Source organism: Eutrigla gurnardus, assembly GCF_963514095.1.
Source record: "Eutrigla gurnardus genome assembly, chromosome: 1".
NCBI classification, from domain to species: Eukaryota; Metazoa; Chordata; class Actinopteri; order Perciformes; family Triglidae; genus Eutrigla; species Eutrigla gurnardus.
Window position 1 is genome coordinate 5,178,459 of NC_139915.1, and position 22,280 is coordinate 5,200,738.

Sequence of the window (22,280 nt, forward strand, 5' to 3'; positions counted from 1 at the left end):
CTGTCTAAACTTCCATCCTCTGTCTCTTCCCTGTTTATCTTAAGAATCAAATATTCCTGCTGTTATTGATGAGAATTGTTCTGTATTTCTTGTTAAGTGATATTTCTTTAGTTCAGGATTCGGTTTCTGTTCGATCTGTGTTGAGAGTTGTGGCTGTGCGTCTTCTCCTCTACAGACGGACATGGAGGACGGGAGGAACCCCAGCATCAAGAAAAGCCTTTTCCCCCTCTTTAGCTCTAAGAATAGCTTAAAGCACAACTCAGCTGTCAAAGTCCTCCCCGTAGTCGCCTCGCCTATGGTACAACACCAGCCTACCGCGCCCTACCCGGCCTCACCAGTAAACTAACCTCGACACTACGGCTGCATGTCAACTCACACTGCACTCACCACAAAGACCCGGTTTGAAATCCTCTCAAGCGCTCCATGATTTGATTGACTGAGAAACATTCCAAATCGAAGGGGATTTCAAATGCACTTTGAGTCTCAATGCTGCACGGTGCCTGTGCATCCATCATGTCTTTGCTATAATGTGTGTCACATGCAGTCACTCTGTCTGTACCCACATTGCATCGTGAGACACTTCTGCACGTCACATCCGTTTCAAATGAGACATTGTTGCATCATATGAGGTCCATGAACATGTTCAATGTATTTAGAAGCACATGACCCACACAGTAGACTCTGTACTGGTTACTGAGTTAGATGAGAAGGTCGACTCTCAGATCTGACCGTTAAACAAAGAGCTACAAACAGGCGGCACCTTCGATTCTGAAAAGTGAAGCCAAGTGCCTTTAACTTGCGTTTTCTCTGATGGCCATCAGGGGGCGACTCCTCTGGTTTCAAAAAGAAGTCTGATTGCATGGAAGTCTATGAGAAAATGACCCTATTTCACTTGATTTATTACCACAGTAAACATTGTAAACATGAGTTTATGGTCTCAATCTAGTTTCAAGTCGTTTTCAATACAGTATGATTTAGTAAAGGATGGTCCATTTAGAGTCAAATAGACATAAACAGGGTGTGCTTTAGGGCGTGGCTACCTTGTAGTTGACAGATCGTTACCACGGTCTTGCTACCGTCACTAGCATCAAGACCGCTAACGACAGCTACAAATGCAATTAGCTTACTTAAACACTTAGCTGTGAAGTTGACCTTGAATTATGAAGCTTACTTCGTTAACAGCATCACACCAGAAGCCAGATGGATCCAGATCCAGTAACGTTGCTGCTCTTGTGTTCGTTAGATCCACCTGATGTTCCTCCGCAGTCAAATATGGTCACTTCTGGCTCCAAACATTGCAAGATGGCGACGTCCAAAATGCTGAGGTTTCAAAAACGTAGTCCACAAACCAATGAGTGATGTCATGATGTCACTCCATCCATATTTTATATTCAGTGCATGGCTACAAACAAGCCGGTTAGCTTAGCTTAGCTTAGCACAAATACCGTGAACAGGTGGAACAGCTATAGCCAAAGTCAGCAAAAGCTCTTCTTGTCATCTAATTAATTGATATTTGAATAATTGTTAAGTCAATTATTACATATATAGGCCTAATAAATGATAATTTGTAGTTTTTATATTACTGTAAAATTAATCTCTTTTTGCTTTTGAACTGTTGATCTGACAAAACAGAACAAGAGATTTGAAGACTTTTTGTCACATTTTCTAATGTTTAATCAATTTAACAACAAATCTTTTGATATAAAAAATGTATAATGAAAATAACCATCAGAAAAGCGTGTGCATTTGAAAACGTGTGCATTTTTTCCCGTACAAGTACTCACTAATCACCATCACCACCTCCTTCTGTTTTGTCTGCCGCTGCCAGATGTGCATGAAGAACCTCAGCTGGATTTGAGTGAGGCGTGTGGTGTGATGGAGATGAGCGCGGTGACCTTCATCTGTGTTTCTGTTTCTGCAACGTCAAGGTTCCTGGTAACGGACAAGAACACCTGTCCCTGCAGCGGAGCTCCAAGTCATCCTCTCACCACGGCAGCCGGCGGAAAAACCGAGAGCGGTCCCGAGACAGAGAGCGGGAACGGGAGCAGAGCCGGGACCGGGACCGAGACCGAGACCGCGAGAGGGAACGGGAGAGAGAAAGAGAGAGAGAAAGGGAGAGAGAGAGAGAAAGAGGGAGGGAGAGAGAGAGAGTGAACGACTGGCCGCCAGACAAACCAGTGGACTCCCACTCTCAGGTATGTAATGGTACAAACTGGAGACTAGTTCTCTTGTTTGTAAGACTTTGTTCAGAGAGGGTTTTCAGAAATACCACTGGGAAGTGTTGCACAGAAAAAAACAGCTTCTATATGTACACATATGTGCACATCTTATATTTATTGCAAAGTAACAGATTTAAAAAATGTCAAAGAAATTGTTTTTAACCATCCAGGTCTTCATCAGTCCGATTCAACAGAGTAAAATGAAAGGGAACCAAATAAATAATAAAGAAGGGCAGACATAAAGGCTTGTCCATTACAGCTCCTTATAGTTCCCAACTGGAATTCAAAAGAGAGAATTGGCCTTGTAGAAACATCCAAGACAACATGTCAAATCAACAGTCTCGGCTTTAAAGCAGGCAGCAACGAGGTCAGCAACGCGAGGGTGACAAGGAACCCAGGGCCAAAGGTCACACAGAGGAGGGCTACGTGAGGAAAGACAGCTCCACATAAAGAACAGGGAAGTGGTGCGTGTAGATAAACTGGCTCACTGACTGGTGATGAGGTGCAGGTGTGGGAAACTGAACAATTGGAGGAAGTGAAGCTGGAGTCCTTGAACTGATTGAGTGAAAAACAAAATACGACAGGAAGTGAGGGCTTCAGTTCGAACAGGTCGTCACAAAAAAAGCATGTTTTTTTAAATTTTCGTCTTCAGGAGGAAAGAACTCAGAGTAGGAAGGTCGGAGCATTGAGAGATGGATCTGTGGAAGATATAGACGCCTTCCTGTGAGGTCATCAACTGTGTCTCTTCTCTCCCAACAGAGTCAACCACTCAAGTCACTCCGCAGGCTCCTTCACCTCTCTCCCTCTTCCTCAAATCAAGGGCAGCCTCCTCCTCCTCCTCCTCCAGACCTGCGCTTCCAAGCCCCCCTCCCCAACCCCCCTCAGCCCTCCTCCAAAGCGGGCTACTCCGAGGGCCGAGGGCACGCCGAGAGCCGGGGCCACGCCGGGGTGAGCAGCTCCGCCCAGGCTAAAAGCCGCAAGGCCAGCTACCCCCTCCCCGGACAGATTGAGTCCAGCTGGCACGTGTCGGCTCTGCAGCGGGCGGAGGGCGTTCAGTTCAATCCCGAACAGCTGGGCATCAAACCGGGGCAGAACGGACCCACCTTTACCCGAGCCTCCCGCACCAGGATGCCAAACCTCAACGATCTGAAGGAGACCGCGCTGTAAAACCCTCTCCCTCCTCCTCCTCCTCCTCCTCCTCCCCCAACCCCACCAAACCACACCACCTCCAATATGTCTCCATCCTGGAAGCATCAGCCGGACACCGACATCGTGGTACTGTAGTAAACGTTTACATGAAAGACGTGAACCAGAACACCAGTAACAGTGTTGTTTATGGAGTCAGAGACAGCAGAGGGCCGACTCGCTCGCAGGATGGCGGTACAGTACGTACGGTTTTATATGATACTCTCTCAAACATCAGAATAAGATGATGTTTCCTGTCAAGGAGATGCTGCCCACAAGGCCTATTTGCTGCCACCTCCTGGGTGTCACAGGACACTACAGCAAGGCAACACATCAGACAGCCAAAGTCACACCGGTGGCCGACAAACTCAAATGTTTTTCAAGCTCCGCTATTTGATAAGAACATCAACAACGACGACAACAAGAAAAAGATTTATATCAACATTATTTATGAAATATTTATTTGTTTTAAATTCAAGGATATAAGCTATAAATGACACAGTATGTAGGCTATATGGGAATATTATAAGGTAATATAGAATTAAATGTGTAATTGCAAGAGCTTTAGTTTCGACACAAAGAAATGCATAGATATTTATGTGTTGATAATACAATATGTCAAAAGGAATATTTAATAATGGTGAATGTCCTTTTTTTTTTGTTCAGTTTAATATGTTATTAACAGATTATCACGTTTCACTTCACTTCACGAAATGTAAAAAAAAAAAAAAAAAAGGAATACTAAATGATGATGAATGATGAAAACTTAACACCCGAAATGGAAGGAGAGAAAAAAAAGAATATCTTGGACATTACTTACAAATCTGCACATCGCCCTCATGACATCGGTTTTGTAGTTTCGTGTCATATCGGGCTATTTGTCACCAGGGTTCAGTAGCAGAACAGCCAGAGTGAGACTGTTAGGCTCTGTGTTTTACATTTAAATGTCCCACTCAGTGTCAACATTTTCAAACAAGCTCTCAGTTCAGTTTTCCAGCTTCCTGCTGCCATGTTGGTTTTGTCTACAGCCTTAACAGCAAGTAACGGACATTGGTGGTGAGAAGTTAAAAACAGCCTCTTGAAAACATCTGAGTGTGTGAGACAGTATTCAGCATTCAAAAAGGCATACATCACCCACAACCTTTAAGACCTGAAATGTTAAGTCTGGTGGAAGTTTCTTTCTCAGGTCTCATGAAAAGAACAAAAACCAACACTGAATGGTACTTATATTAAATAAATGTAACGTCAACACTGGATTTGTTCTATTTGTCTCACAACTGTAGATAGACAATAGATGATAAAAAAAAAGCATACTGTCTTCCGTAGCCCAGACGTCCTAGATCCTATTTCAAGTCTCAGCGGTAAACAATATAGCAGCAGCTTGTGTTGTTTTAAAGCAGGGCAGTTTGACCTTAAATACAGAGTTGGTTTAGTTTTTTTCATGGGATTTGTAAGAAATGAGAAATATAAGGAAAAACACCGGACTTATCCTTTAAAGTGTCTGTTTACATTTGTCTGTGTGCATTTTAAAAAGCTTGTGTTGTGTCAAAGTTTTTTTTGTAAATGCCTTTTGTAAATCTGAATTTGGTTTTCCTACTGTAATCTTTTAGTTTTTAATATTAATAATCATGATCAGGGATGATTTTACTTCACTGGGTTTTTCATCAAAGAATTTACTTATATAGACAATATATAGACACTATTAGTGGCCTAGGCAAAAAAATAAAATAAAATGACAGCATTTCTCCCCGTGTTTCCTTTATCCTTTGTTCCTTCCTCTTCTTCTGTGGTTTTAAAGTGAAGGAGAAACACTTTTGCATCACAGAAGGAGGGAACAAACGAAGGAAGGACAGATGGGCTCGTGCAAAATTCAAGAAATCTGTGGACTAAAGAGAGAATTATGGAGAGTTTCATGTTTTGTTTCTCGTCTGTGGAAAGGATTAAAAGACACAAAGCAAAACAAACAGCAAAGCAGAAGAAAAAACAATAACAGATGAACCAAATGAATCGAGTACACGGCTGATTGAAAGCAATAACATTCAGAAAGAGACGCAGATTGTTAAACTGGAGCCAAATATAGCACAGAGAAGGATTCCCATTGAGAAACTGTGATTAAAGCAAGAGAAGTGTCCACATATGATATCAAGACATCACTCTGCAATACATTTCTTTTTTTATTTCCAATTTGTCCTTGAACACAACCCTGGGGCGGGTCCAAACTGCCCCGTGTATCATTGAAAACCCTGATTGCTAATGATTGTAAATGACGTGGGTTCATCTGCACCACCAATGGGACAAAGTAACGACAAAGCTCGCCTTGCCAGTGACCCGAAGCCTTATATTAGCTTACCGACTCAACACTTCAGATGGAAATGGAGGCATCCACCCCCAGCAAGTCAAACACACTAATCACTGAGACGAGAAGATTTTCTGTTCACAAATATGAATGTGTTTCCTAAAACATCATTTCTTTTCTTTTTTCCATTAAGCTGTTTCCCACTTCTTACAGGGTGTAAATAGAAATAATAGAGTGTATCTATACTGACCATTCTACTTTAAAACGATAGGGTCTCATAATAAAAGCCAACTGTACATTTTTGAACGGCTCACGTTTGCTTTGTTAGCACAGACGGAACGTAACGCACAAGAACAGACACGAGTGTTCGTTTAATCAAGGAAATCAATTAAAGATACATTAAAGAACACGTCTTTGGGGGTTATTTCCCAAAGCACCATGGGAAACGGACATGAAACGGTACAGAAAGAAATCAGGAATCAACCACAATACAAAACCACATCAGAACATTTGTGACTTTACCGTCCCTTGACCTTTATGCAGCAGTGATATCTGTAATAATGTGAGGTAAAATTAAAATGAAAAAAAAAGATGTTTTTACAAACAAAAATGAGAAAACAGAAGGTGAAATCACAGGTGTATTTAAAGAAATAGTCTGGCATTATTCTGCATTTTTCTTTTTACCAACAAATCCCTTTGAAAGAGCAACATGAGCATCATCGTATGTCCTTTTCTCAGTAAGTTCTAGCTTTTTCTATCCTGTCTGTGGCCCTCAGACATTAAATGGTGAAAAAAGGGTCACAATTATATGTTTTTATATTTTTTAAAAGCAAAGTGATTTCCTGAATCAGCTGTAAATAGTGAATTTGTTGGGGACTACTTTCTGCTGCGGATTAATACACATTTGATACACATCGAGTATTAAGAGCAGCACTGTGCATTTAAGGGAAATGTTACATATATGCAACTATGTGGCTCATTGGTGTGTTTCTAAGTTTTGGGGGATATTAAAAATAAATAATTAATATTTTTATAAAAATATAAATAGAATAGAACAAACAATACTTGTTGGCAGGATGAATTCACTGTTGGTTTTGATCTTTTGATGGGATATGATGACAGTAAGAAATATGTAGAAAATCACCGGCCTTATCCTTTCAGGAAACTATTATTTTGACGTGCTTGTTGTGAAACAGGAGGACACAAAAGTTTTGGAAGAGCTTGTCTCAGACCATTGGATACAAACTCCATGGCAACGCAGCCTCTCCCTCTCCATGCCTAATTGATGCTTTGAATTTATACGTAATTATAACACAATAGAGAGCGGAATGACTGAAAGGAGCTCACTGAGCATATCGAGCAAACATTCAAATGAAATCTCATGAATCAAAGCGTCCTGTTTGCATTTTACAAACGGAATCTTTAACCGGTGGTTTTTATACACGTAGCTGGATGGGGGCCGAATCTGTGGAGACAATAAGAGACCACGCACTCTGACGACGGGGTGAATTAGGTAGAGGTGACGTTCTGGGAGGAGAGCCTTGGCGAGGGGGAATGTTTCAGGGGCATTTGTTCATGCAGAGCAGCAGCTCCAGACGCAGGGCGATGCGTGTGTGCCACCCGAGGGGGATGATGCGGATGTAGCGGGCCACGATGGGCGGCCGCAGGAGGTTCTGCACCGATGAGGAGCGGTCAGAGTTCCCGTAAAACACCTGAGAGAGAGAGAGAGAGGTGAAAGGTCAGGGCTTATTAGTGATTTGTCTGTTAAAGCTAGAACACATAAGGAGATGATAAACTAAATGAGAGCAGTGTTTCGTCACACGACCTCTATGGCGTTTGGACGAGCTTCAAACTGACCCTGTTGTTTCCTGTCTGGTCTTTGTAGTAGATCCAGTTGAGCTTCTCGTCCGTGCGATACTGAACGCTGTACTTGGTGATCCACTCCTCGGCGTCACAGCGGCCCTGAGTGAGGATCCCCGACACCACCATCACCTCCCTCAGGTCGATCTGCACCCACTGGTTGTTGTCCTGGAACTTGGACAGCCAGGCACACCTGCAGGAGAAGCACGACCTCTGGTTGTGATACAGCAGGTGGGTTGTGGCTCCCATTCAGACGCCCGGTAGAAAACACCCATAACCCTTTATGTTGACCATTTATAAATACATGGTGTTTGTGTTTTCTTTTGTTTTTCTCACCCAGAAGGTTTAAGTATTTCATAAGGCATGAAATTGAAGGAAATTTGACATAAACTTTATGTGCAGGCTTTAATTCTTACCATTATCTTTTCTTTTTTTGTACAGAAATATAAAGAGTTTCTTTTTCTGATGCACATCTTCATCATACGTTGTCTGAGGGAACTTCATTTTGGAAGATAGCTAATATGTGCTAACATCATAGCTATCATCATATGTCTTGAGGAGAAGCCATTCTTTTATTGGTTCTCCTCTCTAAAAGCTTGTGGATGTGTTATTTCTTTTTAAACAGTTCGTCGATGTAAAACCTCCAATGTTGCATAACAGCTCCTCACAGTCGTTCATTAAATGAAAGTGCGTGTTATTATTTATATCTTCATGATTTTAAGTAAGAGCATATTGGCATGTGAACCTTACGTCTTACATAATGGTGAGTTACATTACGGCGATTCTCCTAATCTGTTCCTCACAGATGGGAAGTGCCCAGGCTTTTATCAGGGTTAGGACAGTCAAACATCTCTGGCAAAAACATTTAGCAGTTAAAATTCAAACTAATAGAGCTTTTAGCAATCTCAGCATTCACTGAGAGAAGTTTAAAAATACATGCAGCGATATAATTGCAATTATTAGTACTGAACTTACCCGAAGCCCTGACTGTTGAGCCGGGCCTTGCCCGGGAGCCACGAGGAGAACCAGCCCGTGTACTGGTCCTGGTTGGAGCAGGTGATCTGGTCTGGATTCACTGATCCGGCCTCGAAGCCCAGAGGCTTGTGGTAGGGACACTCTGCAGAAAAATGTATAAAACAGACACCTGAGTTAATATAAGATCCCACGTTTACACAGATAGACAGAGAACAGCTAAGCAGCAAAACAACGATGTGATCATCGATTTAATCCCTTCTTGGTGCTTAATTCTCCATCTCTCCATACTTTCCCCTTTCCCCATCCTCACACCCTCCCTCCCCCACACCCAGGCCCAGTGTGACCCACATCCCATCCTAAAAGCCTGCAGTTTAATTCTCCACAGTGAGAGATCAGCGATGTCCATTAGGGCGGCAGGCGGACAGATGGCCATGTTCTCCCCTCCACAGCTTTAGCTCTGTGTCGCTCCCATGTTTTGATCTGTCTACGTGCCCGACCACTTCCACTAAAACCCACAAGTGTGAGCCCTCGACTAAGAAAACACACGTTAACTCGATGAGCGGGAGAGATGAGAGCGGCACGCGAGTGAGGTTTTTCCCCCTCTAAAGTTTCAGAAATAACATCAGCTGTGGATACGTGGAGCAGAAACCTGCTGCGCTTTTGTTTACTACTGGTTTAAGCCTATCTGGCACAGGGTCACATCCTGTCTAATCCCCAGTATTACAACACATACAGCAGCAGCAGCAGCAGCCCTATGTGAGTCAGGAGATAAGTGTTTACACAACAGTAATGCCAGTGACTCTAGAGTCTACCCTCATGTATTTCAGCAGTGCAATAAAACATATTCAGCAGCCTGCATTCACAGGGAAACTGAGAGATAAGAGGCAGGAAAGCCCGTCTCACTCATCATCCATCATCCCCAGGTCCATGTCGTCATAACGACTGGTTTTTGTTATTGTGCCCGGTCTATTATGAGCCCTGTGATCTGAGCATCATGATCTGAGATAATGAATATCTGCTGAACTTCTTCCTCCTCATCACCGGTTGCCAAGTGATTTGTGGCTCCGTTGACACACATTGATTAACTGAGGGAAACCTGTTCTCTGTACATCAGCTGCTCTTTTCTCCTCTCATCAAAGCCCGTCATGATTCAAGAGGGATTCTTTATATCTGGGGCCCGGTGAGGAGGCCATCAGTGCTGTGTGTGTGTGTGTGTGTGTGTGTGTGTGTGTGTGTGTGTGTGTGTGTGTGTGTGTGTGTGTGTGTGTGTGTGTGTGTGTGTTGCTTTGCGGGAGATCTCAAAAGCAGGTTGGCAGAAATTTAAAGCCCTGCAGGAAGAATGGAGATCTTTTCATCCGATGATGAATCTAATGTGAGCAAAACGTCCATTGAGAATTATTTTGTCTAATATTGTTTCTGACCCGAAGAATGAATGAAAAAAAACACAAAAAAAAACGATGTGCTCAATTTCTATTCTGGAAATACTAAATGACAGGCTGGTGCAGCCTTGGCGGAGGTATTTCTCCTGCCCTTCATGGCTCCATCTGCATCATCTTCTCGGAGGATGTCCAGTGGAGCATGTCGGCCCTGTGGCGTCAAATCTGGACTCTAATGCACTCATGCATGTACACATGTACATATAGAGATTCTCCTTCCGTCTCACACACACACATTAAAACTCTCCATCCATATCTGCATTGGAGAGCTGAAAAGATTTGACGTTTAATCAATTAGTCAATCGTCAGGAATTTTACCGGCATAATGTTGTGATGATAATTATTCATTTAAATCATTTTTCAAGCATTGTTTTTAGATGTATATTATAATTGACTTTCAGAAACAAAAACAGAAACATAATAAAAGACAATAAAAAAAAATAAGCGTCAGTTGCAGATTGTGTTGTACACCAGATTTCGAGCAGTTTAAACAGTCGGACACACAGCAAATGAATGCACTATCCATGTTCATCATCCCTCTAGCAAACCAAACCTTAGATAACACTAATCTAACACTGCCATCACATCCTTACAAGTGCTAATATTACTATAATTATTCAATTCTATCATCTTATCAACAAAAGACACTTAATTAGTCAAAGAGGGGCCTCATTAGAAATAAGAAAGTCTGTGCTTAGTGTGCTGTAAAGTTCACACGTTCATCATGAACGGACAAAACAAACAGATACTCAATTGACGTTCACAGTTACTGTGTCTTTCCTTCAGAGAGAGGACGCTGTCTGATGGTTCCTACCTGGCATGCAGTCCACTCCTCGCACCATGGAAGAGTCCGCCGCAACGGAGGAAAACTCGGTCGGGGACTCACAGTCACATTTGCAAGACTTGCTGGTCCACGCCTCAGACACTGCCGTCTTAAATACACAAACCACGTTCAGATAGTTTCATCCAAAACACCAAAAATAAATAAATACAGCTGGTTTAAAATAATGTAAAAAATATAAAATGTCATGGATAACTGGAAAGACAAAGATACAGCAAAGAGACTGAACCTTCTCAGCAGATTTCCAGTGATTTTTTTTTTTTCAATAAAATGTGTTGATATTGGTCAATGTTAACTGGACTGAGATTGCAAACTTGAAGCTGAAATGTCTCCAGTGTGACTTATCTAAAAAGTGTTTTTAATAACTGCATTTTATGCTGATTTGAATGCTCTCTAAAGGTTAAATCATGACATGTCTGAGGTTTTCTTCGTACCTCTTGAGCGTGAATGCTGATGAACACTGTTCAGGCAGATGGACAGAGAGAGAAGGAAAAAAAGATTGTTAGGACACAGTAGCCACCCACGCTAGCAAACAAAATATGTGCATTAATCTGTCAATTTAACCACATCGGGAATAGGTTAATAAACAGAGACGCAGACAATCAGGGATAATGTCACTAAGGGAAAAACCTGCGTGATAATCTAAAGCACGACTGAGGAAATGTGATATTCTTGTCAAAGTCTCAAAAAGGAATGAGTTTGACCTTTGACATCAATGTTTCTGCAGCATATTTTCCAGTTTGAGCAAACTCAAGTCCTTCAAAGGTTTCTGGTGTGACAATTCTAAACAACACAGATTATAAATTCACAACTCAACAGCGGCACAAAGTGAAAAGAGAGTAAAGAGTGAAATCCTACCGTTAGCTCCCAGAAGAAGCAGGGCCGGCAGGAAACCGTGCATGTAGAGAGCCATCGTCCAACCCGCTCCAAACCAGAGACGCCGAGCGTAGACTGAGCAACCGAGGCAGTAGTGATAGAGAGGCTGGCTTACAATAATCCACAGGACACTAATGGCTTTACCTAATGCCATCCTTATCTGACAAAGCCCCTCCTACAGCTGTTCACCCACCACCATAAACGACCACCACGCATTCTGGAAATCACTACGCAGCCACAGAGGCCAAGTCCAAAATCCTACTGAAAAAAACACAACAAAAGCCAGAGTGGTCAATGCTACAGATTTGTGTGTGTGTGTGTGTGTGTGTGTGTGTGTGTGTGTGTGTGCAGGGTGGTGATGCTGGGCTCTGTGATCCATATGATTTTTAGGTTGACTTTTGTGTGGCTGAATGTATCATCTGTTAGTTGCATTTTCCATTTGCATTATCGTGTTGATTTTAATATGGAAGGGAGAAAGAAAGAAAGAAAGAAAGAAAGAAAGAAAGAAAGAAAGAAAGAAAGAAAGAAAGAAAGAAAGAAAGAAGAAATACAAGATGGAAAGATAATATGCTTTTATTTGTATTATTATATTTTTATATTTTGAATTTTCTCATAATAATAATCAAAATTAAGGAGAAAAATGTTCAAAGTAGAGCCCAACTAGATATAAGCTTCCACATTATGTTGTATGTCGGTCAATACTGAAGACATTTCTGTCAAAGATACAGATTTACTGAGCAAATTTAGAAACATAGAAAACAATATTCTTCACCTGGAAAGTCTCACTCATTACATCTCTCCAAATCTCTCATAACCGAATGTAAAGGATTAAATGTAACGGTCACGTGGAAATTAGACACAAGTGCACCCTCAAGTAAATATACAAAAAAATGTAATATACTGTATTGTGAACAGTATGTTTTACTGACACAGAAGGAACCCAAACTGGGAATCAAACCCGAGACCCTCTCGCTGTGAGGTGACGGTGCTACAGACTACATTTACAATTTTGAGTTTATTTTCCTTGTCATAAAAATTGGGAAAATCCTAAATATGGTAATTTTTCACTTCAGACTAACAAACTAAATGTATTAACAAAGATGAAATCATGATTGTTCTATTAATAAAGGTGGTGAAGATAAAGATCATACACAGCATTAAAAGTTTAAAAAAAAAAAGCAGCAAACAATCTGAGGTTAAAAGGTTAAGAATGATGAGGACGTTTCTACTGTAGATCCTCAGGCCAAAGATGTCTGAACTCACGCTGAGGGATTCAAAGCCTGCTGGCTGTGTGTAATTAGGCCTAATTAAGCAAAGCTGTCTTCAATTTGTGTTCATTAAAACACCCTTTTCAGTCCTCACGCACTCTTTTCCCTCTCGATCCAGACGGCCTTTTGACAAAGCTGCTGAAAACCTCGTCAGTTTGAGGGTTTTTGACAAAACCGATCCAAACAAAATGAAGGCCGCGGTCCGATCAACACGCAGGATTCCTCAACCAACAAAGAAGAGGAGTCGAGCTCACGCAGCGCTCATCTACAGAGCTCGCAAAGAGGTCAGAACTGCAGAAAAAAGCATGAATGTGTGTTTAAAACTTGACCAAACGTTCTTGTTTTTCAATATTACAGAAGGTCAAACATAATTTCTTTAATGGTTAACGTGCTTTTGGGATTAAACCCATGAAAAGAATTCTCGACTTCACGTGTCCTGCAGGTCAGTCCGGCTGGGAGGACGAGTCCCGACTTCCTGGCCAGTCGGCTGAGTTTTCCCAAACCAGTCCTGCTCAGACTGGTGAGCTCGGAGGCGTCGCGGCTGTCGAAAAGCAACCGACTCAAAGTGATCACGCTGCAGGACATCGGTGCTGCTGTCACACTCGTACAACGGAGGATTCGTACAAGAGCTGCTGCATGAAGCCTGGGAAATGTCATTATTTTAGAAGTTTTATTATTAAAGAGTTTTAATTGATCTTTTGCCTCCTTTTTATGCAAGATAAGCCTGTTTTTTAGTTGTGTTTTTTTAATCACCCATATCTGGCTAACATGATTCCTTCAGTGGCAGAACTTTTAATATGGTGGTTTTCAATATTTTCAAGATTTCTGGCAGAAAGCCCCAAGGCAAACTTTTCTGCAACTAATGTAGGAGTGTCTTTTAATGACCAGCAGGGGGAGACTTTCTGGTTTGCAAAAAGTTGGCTAGTTGATTAGAAGTCTGAGGAAATGACACCATTTGATTTATCAACGTAAACGTGAGTTTATGGTCTCAATCAGCTTCCATGTCTTCTTCAATACAGCATGATGATCATTTAGTAAATTATGGAATCAAAGAGACCAATCCAAATTAATTTAAAGATATTAACTTGATGATATATATATATTATACTTAAATTCTGGCTATTCCAGTTTCAGATATTTGCAATGTCCCTCTGACTAGTGAAACCTTAACTCAAGACATCGAAAGGACAATTTACCTTCAATTATGGGGAATTAAAGATACCTTGAAGTGGAATTATGGTGAAGTTGTACATATCTGCAATTCACATTGTGGATATCTGCCACTGAATTAGAGGTATGTAATGAGAAACCCCAATACTCAAAAGTAATTTGAATCTTTCTAGTCAAAATATAATTAAAAATATAGATTTTTAACTGTAAAATCCTGCAAATATGAACCTGTAAATCTATATGGTGTGTGTCTGCATAACTCATTCGGTTGATATTACCTGGGGGATATTCCAGAGGAAGCTATTTTAAAGGAGGAGGAGGAGGAGGAGGAAGGGAGGAGGAGGAGGTGTCTGTATAATAAAGCCACCTGATGCCTCCGCCTCCTCTGTGCGCTCTCGTCTCCCGCAGCAGCAGCAGCAGCTTCCAGGAAACGTTTCCACCGGAACATCAGCCGACCTTTTTTCCAACCCAGACCTCTGAACCTGCATGTGGCGGACATGCTGCGCAACATTCTGTCTTCTTGCGCGTCACGTGTTTTGCGTGTCCCATTCATGGTTTCCGGATTGCGCAGATACAGTCTGTAAACTGCAGGTAGGAACACAAACAAACACCGCATCGGATGCGTAAACATCAGAAGCACGTGACGTATTTTGTTCTTCCGCGCAATAAGCAACGTTTGCCTTTCAGTTTGATGAGTTGTTACGTTCACGTGCTTCGTTATTGTGGGATATTTGTGTGTTGTTGTTTTTTAATTGGAGCCTCAACACATTCAGTTCTGACCCCTCAGCACAAACAGGGAGCCTGCTGCTGCGATGGGAGACTTAATGAAGGGTTTGTTTCCATCCAGGTGCCAACAACAAGCCAGATGTGACCCCACTTTGGAAAACCTGACGGATGTGACCCCTGGGACCTCGCTGCTGGTCATCATGGGATGTGGCACCTCCGTCGCCACGGTGACACAAGAGAAACAAGTGGAGACGGGTAAAGACGTGTGGCCCTTGTTGACTGACGTGTTCCTTCCCGTCAGCTGGAAAACGGTGATGTTTGGATGCGTTGCCCTCGGCATCAAATTGGAGCTGACACGTTAGTGCACCTGGTCTGAGAGCAGCTGCACTAATATTAGACCTGTCAGATGCTAATTGGCTTCCAAATGACTCAGGATGAATGGGAAAGTGTCCTCACAGACCTCCAGGCGAAGGTTTCACAAATCTGACGCCGTATAAAGCCTCAACTATTTCAGTGATTTGTCATTTCAGTCATTTTCTTGAAGCAAAATTCTCTGTTTTCAGCTTCTCTAATGAAAATAATCATTAGTTGCAGTACTTGGCTCGTTGATCTCGTCTGTGAAGCATTACAGAATTTCATTTGTGCTCTTTAAATAGCGTGTTATCGTCGGTCGTCAGGCAGGAGTGTCACGGTTCTGTATTTTAGGCGTCCCCGTGTGACATTTTGTGTAATTAATTACATGTTGCCGTAGTAAATTCTCCTCAGACACAAGATGTTTGACAGATGATGCTTTTCTTTCTTCAAGGTTTGACTTCCCTCTTTTTTAATGAGTGCCGTTTCTGCTGCTCTTTTAATTTGCTTCGTTTTGCCGGTCCCACTGACCTCCCCTGTGTCTTGTTATCTCTCTCTCTCTCTCTGTGTGTGTGTGTGTGTGTGTGTGTGTGTGTGTGTGTGTGTGTGTGTGTGTGTGTGTGTGTGTGTGTGTGTGTGTGTGTGTGTGTGTCTCATTCACTTACTTACTATTTGTTTTTCTTCTCACAGAAGACACAGTCAAGAGTCCCAGTCCTGCTCTGAGTAAGACCCTTATCATCTCTGTGTGTGTGTGTGTGTGTGTGTGTGTGTGTGTGTGTGTGTGTGTGTGTGTGTGTGTGTGTGTGTGTGTGTGTGTGTGTGTGTGTGTGTGTGTGTGTGCTAATTTACAAAAGATGTAGTAGAATTCAGTTTTTTGATCAGAATCAGTTCTTCGATTAGAGATGCAGATGTGACTTTGTACTGTAATTAAAATGCTTCGTTAGAAGACTGTAACTAAGAGTATTACCTGTCATATTCATGTACAGTGTGTGTCTGACTCTGGACTTGGTGTTTTGGTCGCAGCTATGAAGGCGGCTGTTCTGATCCAGCGATGGTTCCGGCGCTACATGGCCCGTCTGGAGATGAGGCGCAGGTACACCTGGAACATCTTCCAGTCCATTGAATATGCTGGGGAACAGGACCAGCTGCAGGTGACTCTCCCTCCTTATACTTAAAAACATGGCTGCTCATTTCAGAAGCATCAGAAAGCTCAGTGCTTGGTTTTGTTTTCTCTCTCTTTAGCTCTCCAGTTTCTTCAGTTTCATGCTGGACAACTACACTCAGCTGAATGCAGATGGACCAGGTTAGGAGCCAAAAGTCTCGTTTATCTTCAGAATATTTTATTGAAATCTCTGACTTCATCTTTTGTGAAATGTTGGAGGTAAAGCTGATTTTATTTTGGACATTCTTACAGCGCTGATATGGATTTGAATGCAGGACTACAAACATAATCTACTTGGGGGATTACCTGTGTTTCTGACATATGAAATTACATATGTGACGTTGTTTTGAGCCATCTTGGCTTTTATTCTTTTTTCTTTTTTTCCCCTTTAAAATATGTTTTAGCTTCATTTGATGCTGGTGTGAAACTGGATGATTTAAAGAAGGATGTTTTCAGCTCATGTTTTCGGTAAATACAAATAGACACTTGGAATTTAAATATTGTGTTAGTGTATTTTCTAACATCAAATTATCACTATTGCTAGGCATGCCTCTGTAAATTGGTCTCCATTGGAAAAAAACAGTGCGTATCTGTTGCTTAGCAACTACTGTGAATGTGTTGGTGTGTTGCACTGACACGGCGGTGGCTTAAGTATGCACTGACCCGCTCATCCTGCTAAAAAACATAACGCTGTGTGTGTGTGTGTGTGTGTGTGTGTGTGTGTGTGTGTGTGTGTGTGTGTGTGTGTGTGTGTGTGTGTGTGTGTGTGTGTGTGTGTGTGTGTGTGTGTGTGTGTGTGTGTGTGTGTGTGTGTGTGTGTGTGTGTGTGTGTGTGTGTGTGTGTGTGTGTGAGAGAGACAATACCGACTAAAGGGGACACGGACAAAAGGCTTACAAAAGAGAAACAGACCTGGAGGTAGACGTCTGTTCATGCATTGTTCGTTGGCATAAATTAGAGGTTTATTAGCATATTGAAGTGGTCTTTTAATTGAGCGGTGATGTCACACAGAGCTGGATGTGGTGTTGTGTCCAGCTGTTTGTTACAGGGAACGTCAAAATAAAAGCTATAACGGTATAAAAAGATTTTACTTCATCCTGGTTGTACCTGAATTATCAGGAATAGCTTTTTTTGTGCCTACTTTCTATAAATACGCTACCTTTAGAGCAGAAGGGATACACTCATCTTGCATTGTGTGTTTGTGGACCTCCAGCTTTAATCGGTGAGAATGAGCTCAGTGCTGTGTGTTCACAGCTGCCGTCCTCACACTGTGTCCTTCTTCCAGACTTGATCTCCCAGCTGCTGGACCCGGTGGTGGACCCCTGGTTGGACAGAGAGACCTGCTACAACCTGATCCACGTCCCAGAGTCGTACACCGGGCCCCGACTCTCCTTCCCTCTCTCCGTCTCTGATACCAATGCTCTCCTCGGTGCATTTAAGGAGCAACAGGTACAGTATGAGGATCTCTCTTTTGCTTTTGATCGTCTTTTTTCCCGGTGCTTTAACCGGACTTCACTCTTTTCCTTCCACGCAGACTCTACATGCCAGATATGTCCTGCAGCTGCTGTACGAGACCAAAAAGCTCCTCAAACAGTTGCCCAACATCAGCCACTTGTCGACCTCCTACACCAATGAGATCACCGTATGCGGTGGGGGACCATGAGCTCAGCTTCTTGTTAATTCAGGATTCTTTAAGTACATGACAAATGCTTTTTGCTTCTGCCACTGCTTGTGCGCCTGCTTCACTGCACAGCGAAGTGGGCCGCTGAACCCATGAATAACCTGCTTACCGGATAAATGGTCGCTGATGTCTGTAAATGTGCTCTAAATACAGTTGACTGTTATCTTAATGGCAGCGTTCCAAGAATGGAGGTCTTGTTTATTTGCACACTGATCAGGCACTTGACTCCTCTTCCACAGACGCCTCCTCCTGCAGATTCGCATCTCATTAAACTCAAGAATACTTGTGACTAAAAACAGAAAACACACACCGTTCAGTGGATGTTTTCATACTAATGAGGACTATTTTAGACATCCTCTGGCAATCGGGGATCAATTAGGCATGAATAAATAAGTACAATTCTGAATTGCTGGGATTTTCCTCTACAGGTGATCTGCACGGGCGCCTTGACGACTTACTTCTCATATTTTATAAGGTGCAGTGAAGCTTAATTTATTTATTTTTTTAATTATTTTTATTTTATTTTTATTTTTTACATGTCTTTAGAATAATCCATGAACATTTTTTAATGCAGATCTGACTTCATATAGAGATTTAAGCAAATGTAGGTGACTGTTGTTTCTCTGATATTACCTTTGTTGATTCTACATGTTTCTGTTCAGAACGGCCTTCCCTCTGCGGAGACGCCATACGTGTTCAACGGGGACTTTGTGGACCGGGGCAAAAAGTCAATCGAAGTGGTCGTCCTCCTCTTCGCCTTCCTGCTGCTCCACCCCGACTACATGCACCTGAACCGGGGAAACCACGAGGACCACATAATGAACCTCAGGTCGGCTGGAGGAAGAGCAGAAATTCAAGAGAAGGTTACCTTTTCATGTTGATGATTTGTTTTTACATTGTTGTTTCAGATATGGGTTCACAAAGGAAGTCATGCAGAAGTACAAGGTACAGTCTTTTATTATGCACATCTGCAGGTTGTAGCATGTAACGACTGGCGGATTAATAATCTGTGTGTGACTTTGTGCAGACTCATGGACGTGAGATCCTCCAGCTGTTTCAGGACGTCTTCAGCCTTCTGCCTGTCGCCACAGTCATCGATGGAAAGATCCTGATCGTTCACGGAGGGATATCGGACCAGACCGACCTGGATTTCCTCAACTCCATAGAGAGGCACAAGGTCAGAGGAAACCAGCAGCCACACTTCATCCTCCATATGTACTCCCTGAATGGCAAAACCTCCATGTTGGCCACTAGAGGTCAGAGCATTCTGGGGAATGAAGCTTATTACTAATAATATTATTAGTAGTAGTACTGTATTGAGAATGTGTATGAACTCATTTGTTAAGGCTTTACGATCTGAACAACATACTGTACATTCCCCACCTATTCTCAGAAAAAAAGAAATACCTTTGTCCTCACTTTTTCCCTGTTCTTGCAGGTGAAATCTGCCCTGAGGTTTCCCAGACGCAGTCTGGAGCAGCTGGACATCGGCGGGTGCTGCAGACACATGAAAAGAACCAGATCGACAGCCGGCTCTCGTCCCAGCAGCAGCTGCAGTCACAGCAAGAGTCCGAGGATAACCAAGCAGAGGTCCGACAGCAGCGCACACTAACGGGGGTTTCTTAAGTGGTCAGTAAGACTTTAAATTCTTCTTCCTCTTGTTTTTCTGTAGAAAGGGGCGATGCAGCCGACAAGATGACGCCGCTTCCATTTCTTCCTCCTCCTCATCGTCCTCATCGTCCTCTTCACTCTGCTCCCCTCAAACTCCGTCGTGCCTCTCGCCTCGTCCGTGCCCGTCTTCTCCCAGCATGCCTTACAATATCAATGTCCTCCAAGTGCCTTTCCTGGACTCTCTGTCCTCTGTTCCCCCTCCTTCGCCTCAACAACGTGAGCTGGAGTGGAAACAGGTCAGAAGGCTGGATTCCCCTTCCCAAAGGTGTTCTGTGTCACCCTCAGCACGTTGACCTGCTGCCCCTCTCTCCTGCAGATAGTGGATATATTGTGGAGCGACCCTAAAGCTCAAGAAGGCTGCAGTCCCAACACCTTCAGGGGCGGAGGCTGCTACTTCGGCCCCGACGTCACCCGGAGGCTGCTGCTCCAGCACGGACTCCAGCTGCTCATCAGATCCCACGAGTGCAAACAGGAGGGATACGAGCTGTGTCACGGTGGACAGGTAGGGCTGCAGGAAATGTCAAACGGGGGTTCGCCTCCGGAGAAGTAAACGCATGCACGTTCCTTTTCTACAGGTGATCACCATTTTCTCAGCGTCAAACTACTATGAGGAGGGAAGCAACCGCGGCGCCTACATCAAAGTGGGCAGAGAACTGGTTCCCCGCTTCTACCAGTACCAAGTCAGCCGCACGACACGCAAACTCACCCTCACACAGAGGTCAGCAGATCTCCAGTCTGTTTCTGTTTCTGTAAAATAGCTGGCCGTGTCATCAGCCATTCATCGCCACAAACAAAAACAAAGTTTGTGTCTGCAGAGTACGAGCGGCTGAAGGCTCGGCTCTCAAGGCCCTGAAGGAGAAGCTGTTTTCCCATCGCTCTGAGCTGCTGTCGGGCCTCCAGCAGCACGACCAGAACAACACCGGTACGCCCTGCATCACTTATATGTCACCAGGTTGAAGTGCATGGTTGTTTCGGTGCAAGCATATATCTTCTTTTTGTTCAGGTAATGTGTCAGTCAGTGAGTGGGCTCAGGTGTTGGAGTCTGTGCTGAGGCTGGATCTGCCCTGGAGGACACTTCGTCCACACTTAGCCCGCCTGGCACCGGACGGCAGTGTGGATTATCAGTCTTGCTTTGAGGATATGGAACCGGGGATTCCTCTGGCTCAGGTAAGAGCGGTGAGGGGCCCGATGCCAATGTCCCCTCTGAACCCTGTCCCGTTAATTTGATGACACAGAAACATTTTATCTACAATTGGTGGTTTTTGCCTGATTTGAATGTCTTCCAAGCCCTTGCCTTATCAGAGGTGAAGTAGTTGTCATAATGTATTTGATGAATAATAAGTGTGTAATGTAGCTCATTCATATGGTTTCATGTGTTTTATGTTGCTATTCAACACAGTTAATGGATGATTAGTTGTACACACTTCTTTTTTCCTCTTTTCTCATTTTAGGTGACTCCAAACTTGGCTGAAACTCTGTTCAGGTACAGGACAGACATCGAGATAATATTCAACATTATAGACAAAGACCATTCAGGTAAAAACAAACAAAAAAAGAAGTAAATGATTCAGAATGTTCTTCCATTTCCTTACATGTGTGTATGTGTGTTGTCACGTTCAGGTCTGATCTCCATCGAGGAGTTTCGTCACACCTGGCGACTCTTCAGCGCCCACCTGGGGGTCGACATCGACGACGGAGCCATCGACGACCTGGCCCGGAGTATCGACTTCAACAAGGACGGCAGCATAGACTTCACCGAGTTCCTAGAGGCCTTCAGGGTGGTACACAAGCTGGACAACAAGGACCAGCAGCTCAACGGAAAGACGGATGGAGACAAGTGTTCATGAAGGGAAGCAGGACCAGCAGGACCAGCAAGGGAAGGGGAAAGAAGCATTTTTAGCCACGCTAGCGGCCGATCGAGCTGTGTTTCGAGATGCAGGTTATTGGATGGATCCACCTGGAACAGCACAAAACCTGTATGCAGAAGGTGGGCATACAAAACTTAAAGCAATCGTTTGTTTGGAAAATACACAGTGTCAGTATATTTCCCCATATGTCAAACTTTTCCTTTATATTTGTGTCTTAGCATCACATTGTGTTGATTCCAAACAGCAGGACAGGAGTCTCCTACACTGTAACTATGTTTGTGACTCTTTACTTACTGATCTTTTCTCCTTGTTAAGAGTCCGACATGATGAGCTTGATTTCAGGAGTCAATGTGCAAAAGCCCAACGTACACCAGGACCTCCAGGCTCTCCCGGTGGTCTGAAGACCCAGCAACAATCCCACTGCAACGCCCTCGCTGACACCGCCTCCAAAGAAGCTAACCTCAAATTTGGCTTGTGAACACGTCTGGCTGAGATGGAAGACACCTCAGGCCAAGCGAGACAGTCTGTTCTGTTTCTTGTCCCACTTTACGTCTTCTCCGTGTGTGAAGAGACAAGAAATAACACTTAAATCAAGTATCACTACTGTTTTATCCTCAGACTGTGGTCTCCACAACCAGAGAACCTTTGGACCCATGAAACTGGAACAGATGTATGTAATAAGAACTTGAATAGTTAT

At 43.2% G+C, this 22,280-nt stretch overlaps 3 protein-coding genes and 1 long non-coding RNA gene across 6 annotated transcripts in view; 2 read left to right on the forward strand and 2 right to left on the reverse strand.

Moving 5' to 3' along the window:
* Positions 1-6,529, forward strand: part of cdkl5 (cyclin dependent kinase like 5) — a 27,392-nt gene extending 20,863 nt beyond the window's left edge. Inside the window, exons 19-21 of one of the 3 annotated variants that reach the window (XM_084013365.1) lie at positions 176-337; positions 1,929-2,195; positions 2,979-6,529. In XM_084013365.1, the coding sequence (XP_083869491.1) occupies positions 176-337; positions 1,929-2,195; positions 2,979-3,386 (837 nt within the window). In that variant the 3' untranslated portion in view covers positions 3,387-6,529. The remainder of the gene's footprint in view (positions 1-175; positions 338-1,928; positions 2,196-2,978) is intronic. The other 2 variants (XM_084013366.1, XM_084013367.1) reach the window with 2 other exon arrangements.
* On the reverse strand, positions 3,187-11,857 carry rs1a (retinoschisin 1a). The gene is made up of 7 exons (XM_084013424.1): positions 11,671-11,857; positions 11,247-11,272; positions 10,786-10,903; positions 8,536-8,677; positions 7,558-7,753; positions 3,433-7,412; positions 3,187-3,390 (listed from the first exon to the last, which is right to left on the reverse strand). Exons 1-6 carry the CDS (start codon positions 11,840-11,842, stop codon positions 7,260-7,262), a joined length of 807 nt encoding a protein of 268 aa, XP_083869550.1. The 5' UTR covers positions 11,843-11,857; the 3' UTR covers positions 3,187-3,390; positions 3,433-7,259.
* A 4,371-nt stretch (positions 11,858-16,228) lies between these two features.
* On the forward strand, positions 16,229-22,001 carry ppef1 (protein phosphatase, EF-hand calcium binding domain 1; the record flags this gene model as incomplete). The annotated part of the gene is made up of 17 exons (XM_084012054.1): positions 16,229-16,354; positions 16,446-16,506; positions 17,649-17,812; positions 17,898-18,012; positions 18,473-18,519; positions 18,707-18,873; positions 18,953-18,989; positions 19,072-19,221; positions 19,483-19,634; positions 19,717-19,951; positions 20,032-20,217; positions 20,291-20,433; positions 20,531-20,637; positions 20,719-20,882; positions 21,167-21,251; positions 21,336-21,702; positions 21,899-22,001. 16 exons carry the CDS (start codon positions 16,229-16,231, stop codon positions 21,560-21,562), a joined length of 2,166 nt encoding a protein of 721 aa, XP_083868180.1. The 3' UTR covers positions 21,563-21,702; positions 21,899-22,001.
* On the reverse strand, positions 19,144-19,828 carry LOC311015040. The gene is made up of 3 exons (XR_014597319.1): positions 19,658-19,828; positions 19,464-19,541; positions 19,144-19,266 (listed from the first exon to the last, which is right to left on the reverse strand). It is a non-coding gene; the product is annotated as an uncharacterized lncRNA (long non-coding RNA).
* Positions 22,002-22,280: the final 279 nt, after the last annotated feature.

What these genes read in the sequence shown, in the direction of transcription:
- rs1a (XM_084013424.1), bottom strand. Translation starts at nt 11,842, where the DNA reads ATGGCATTAGGTAAAGCCATTAGTGTCCTGTGGATTATTGTAAGCCAG. An exon ending in GCTTCTTCTGGGAGCTAACG is followed by an intron (nt 11,273 to 11,670) that starts GTAGGATTTCAC and finishes CTGCCTGAACAG; the next exon opens with TGTTCATCAGCATTCACGCT. An exon ending in AGGAGTGGACTGCATGCCAG is followed by an intron (nt 8,678 to 10,785) that starts GTAGGAACCATC and finishes ATTTTTCTGCAG; the next exon opens with AGTGTCCCTACCACAAGCCT.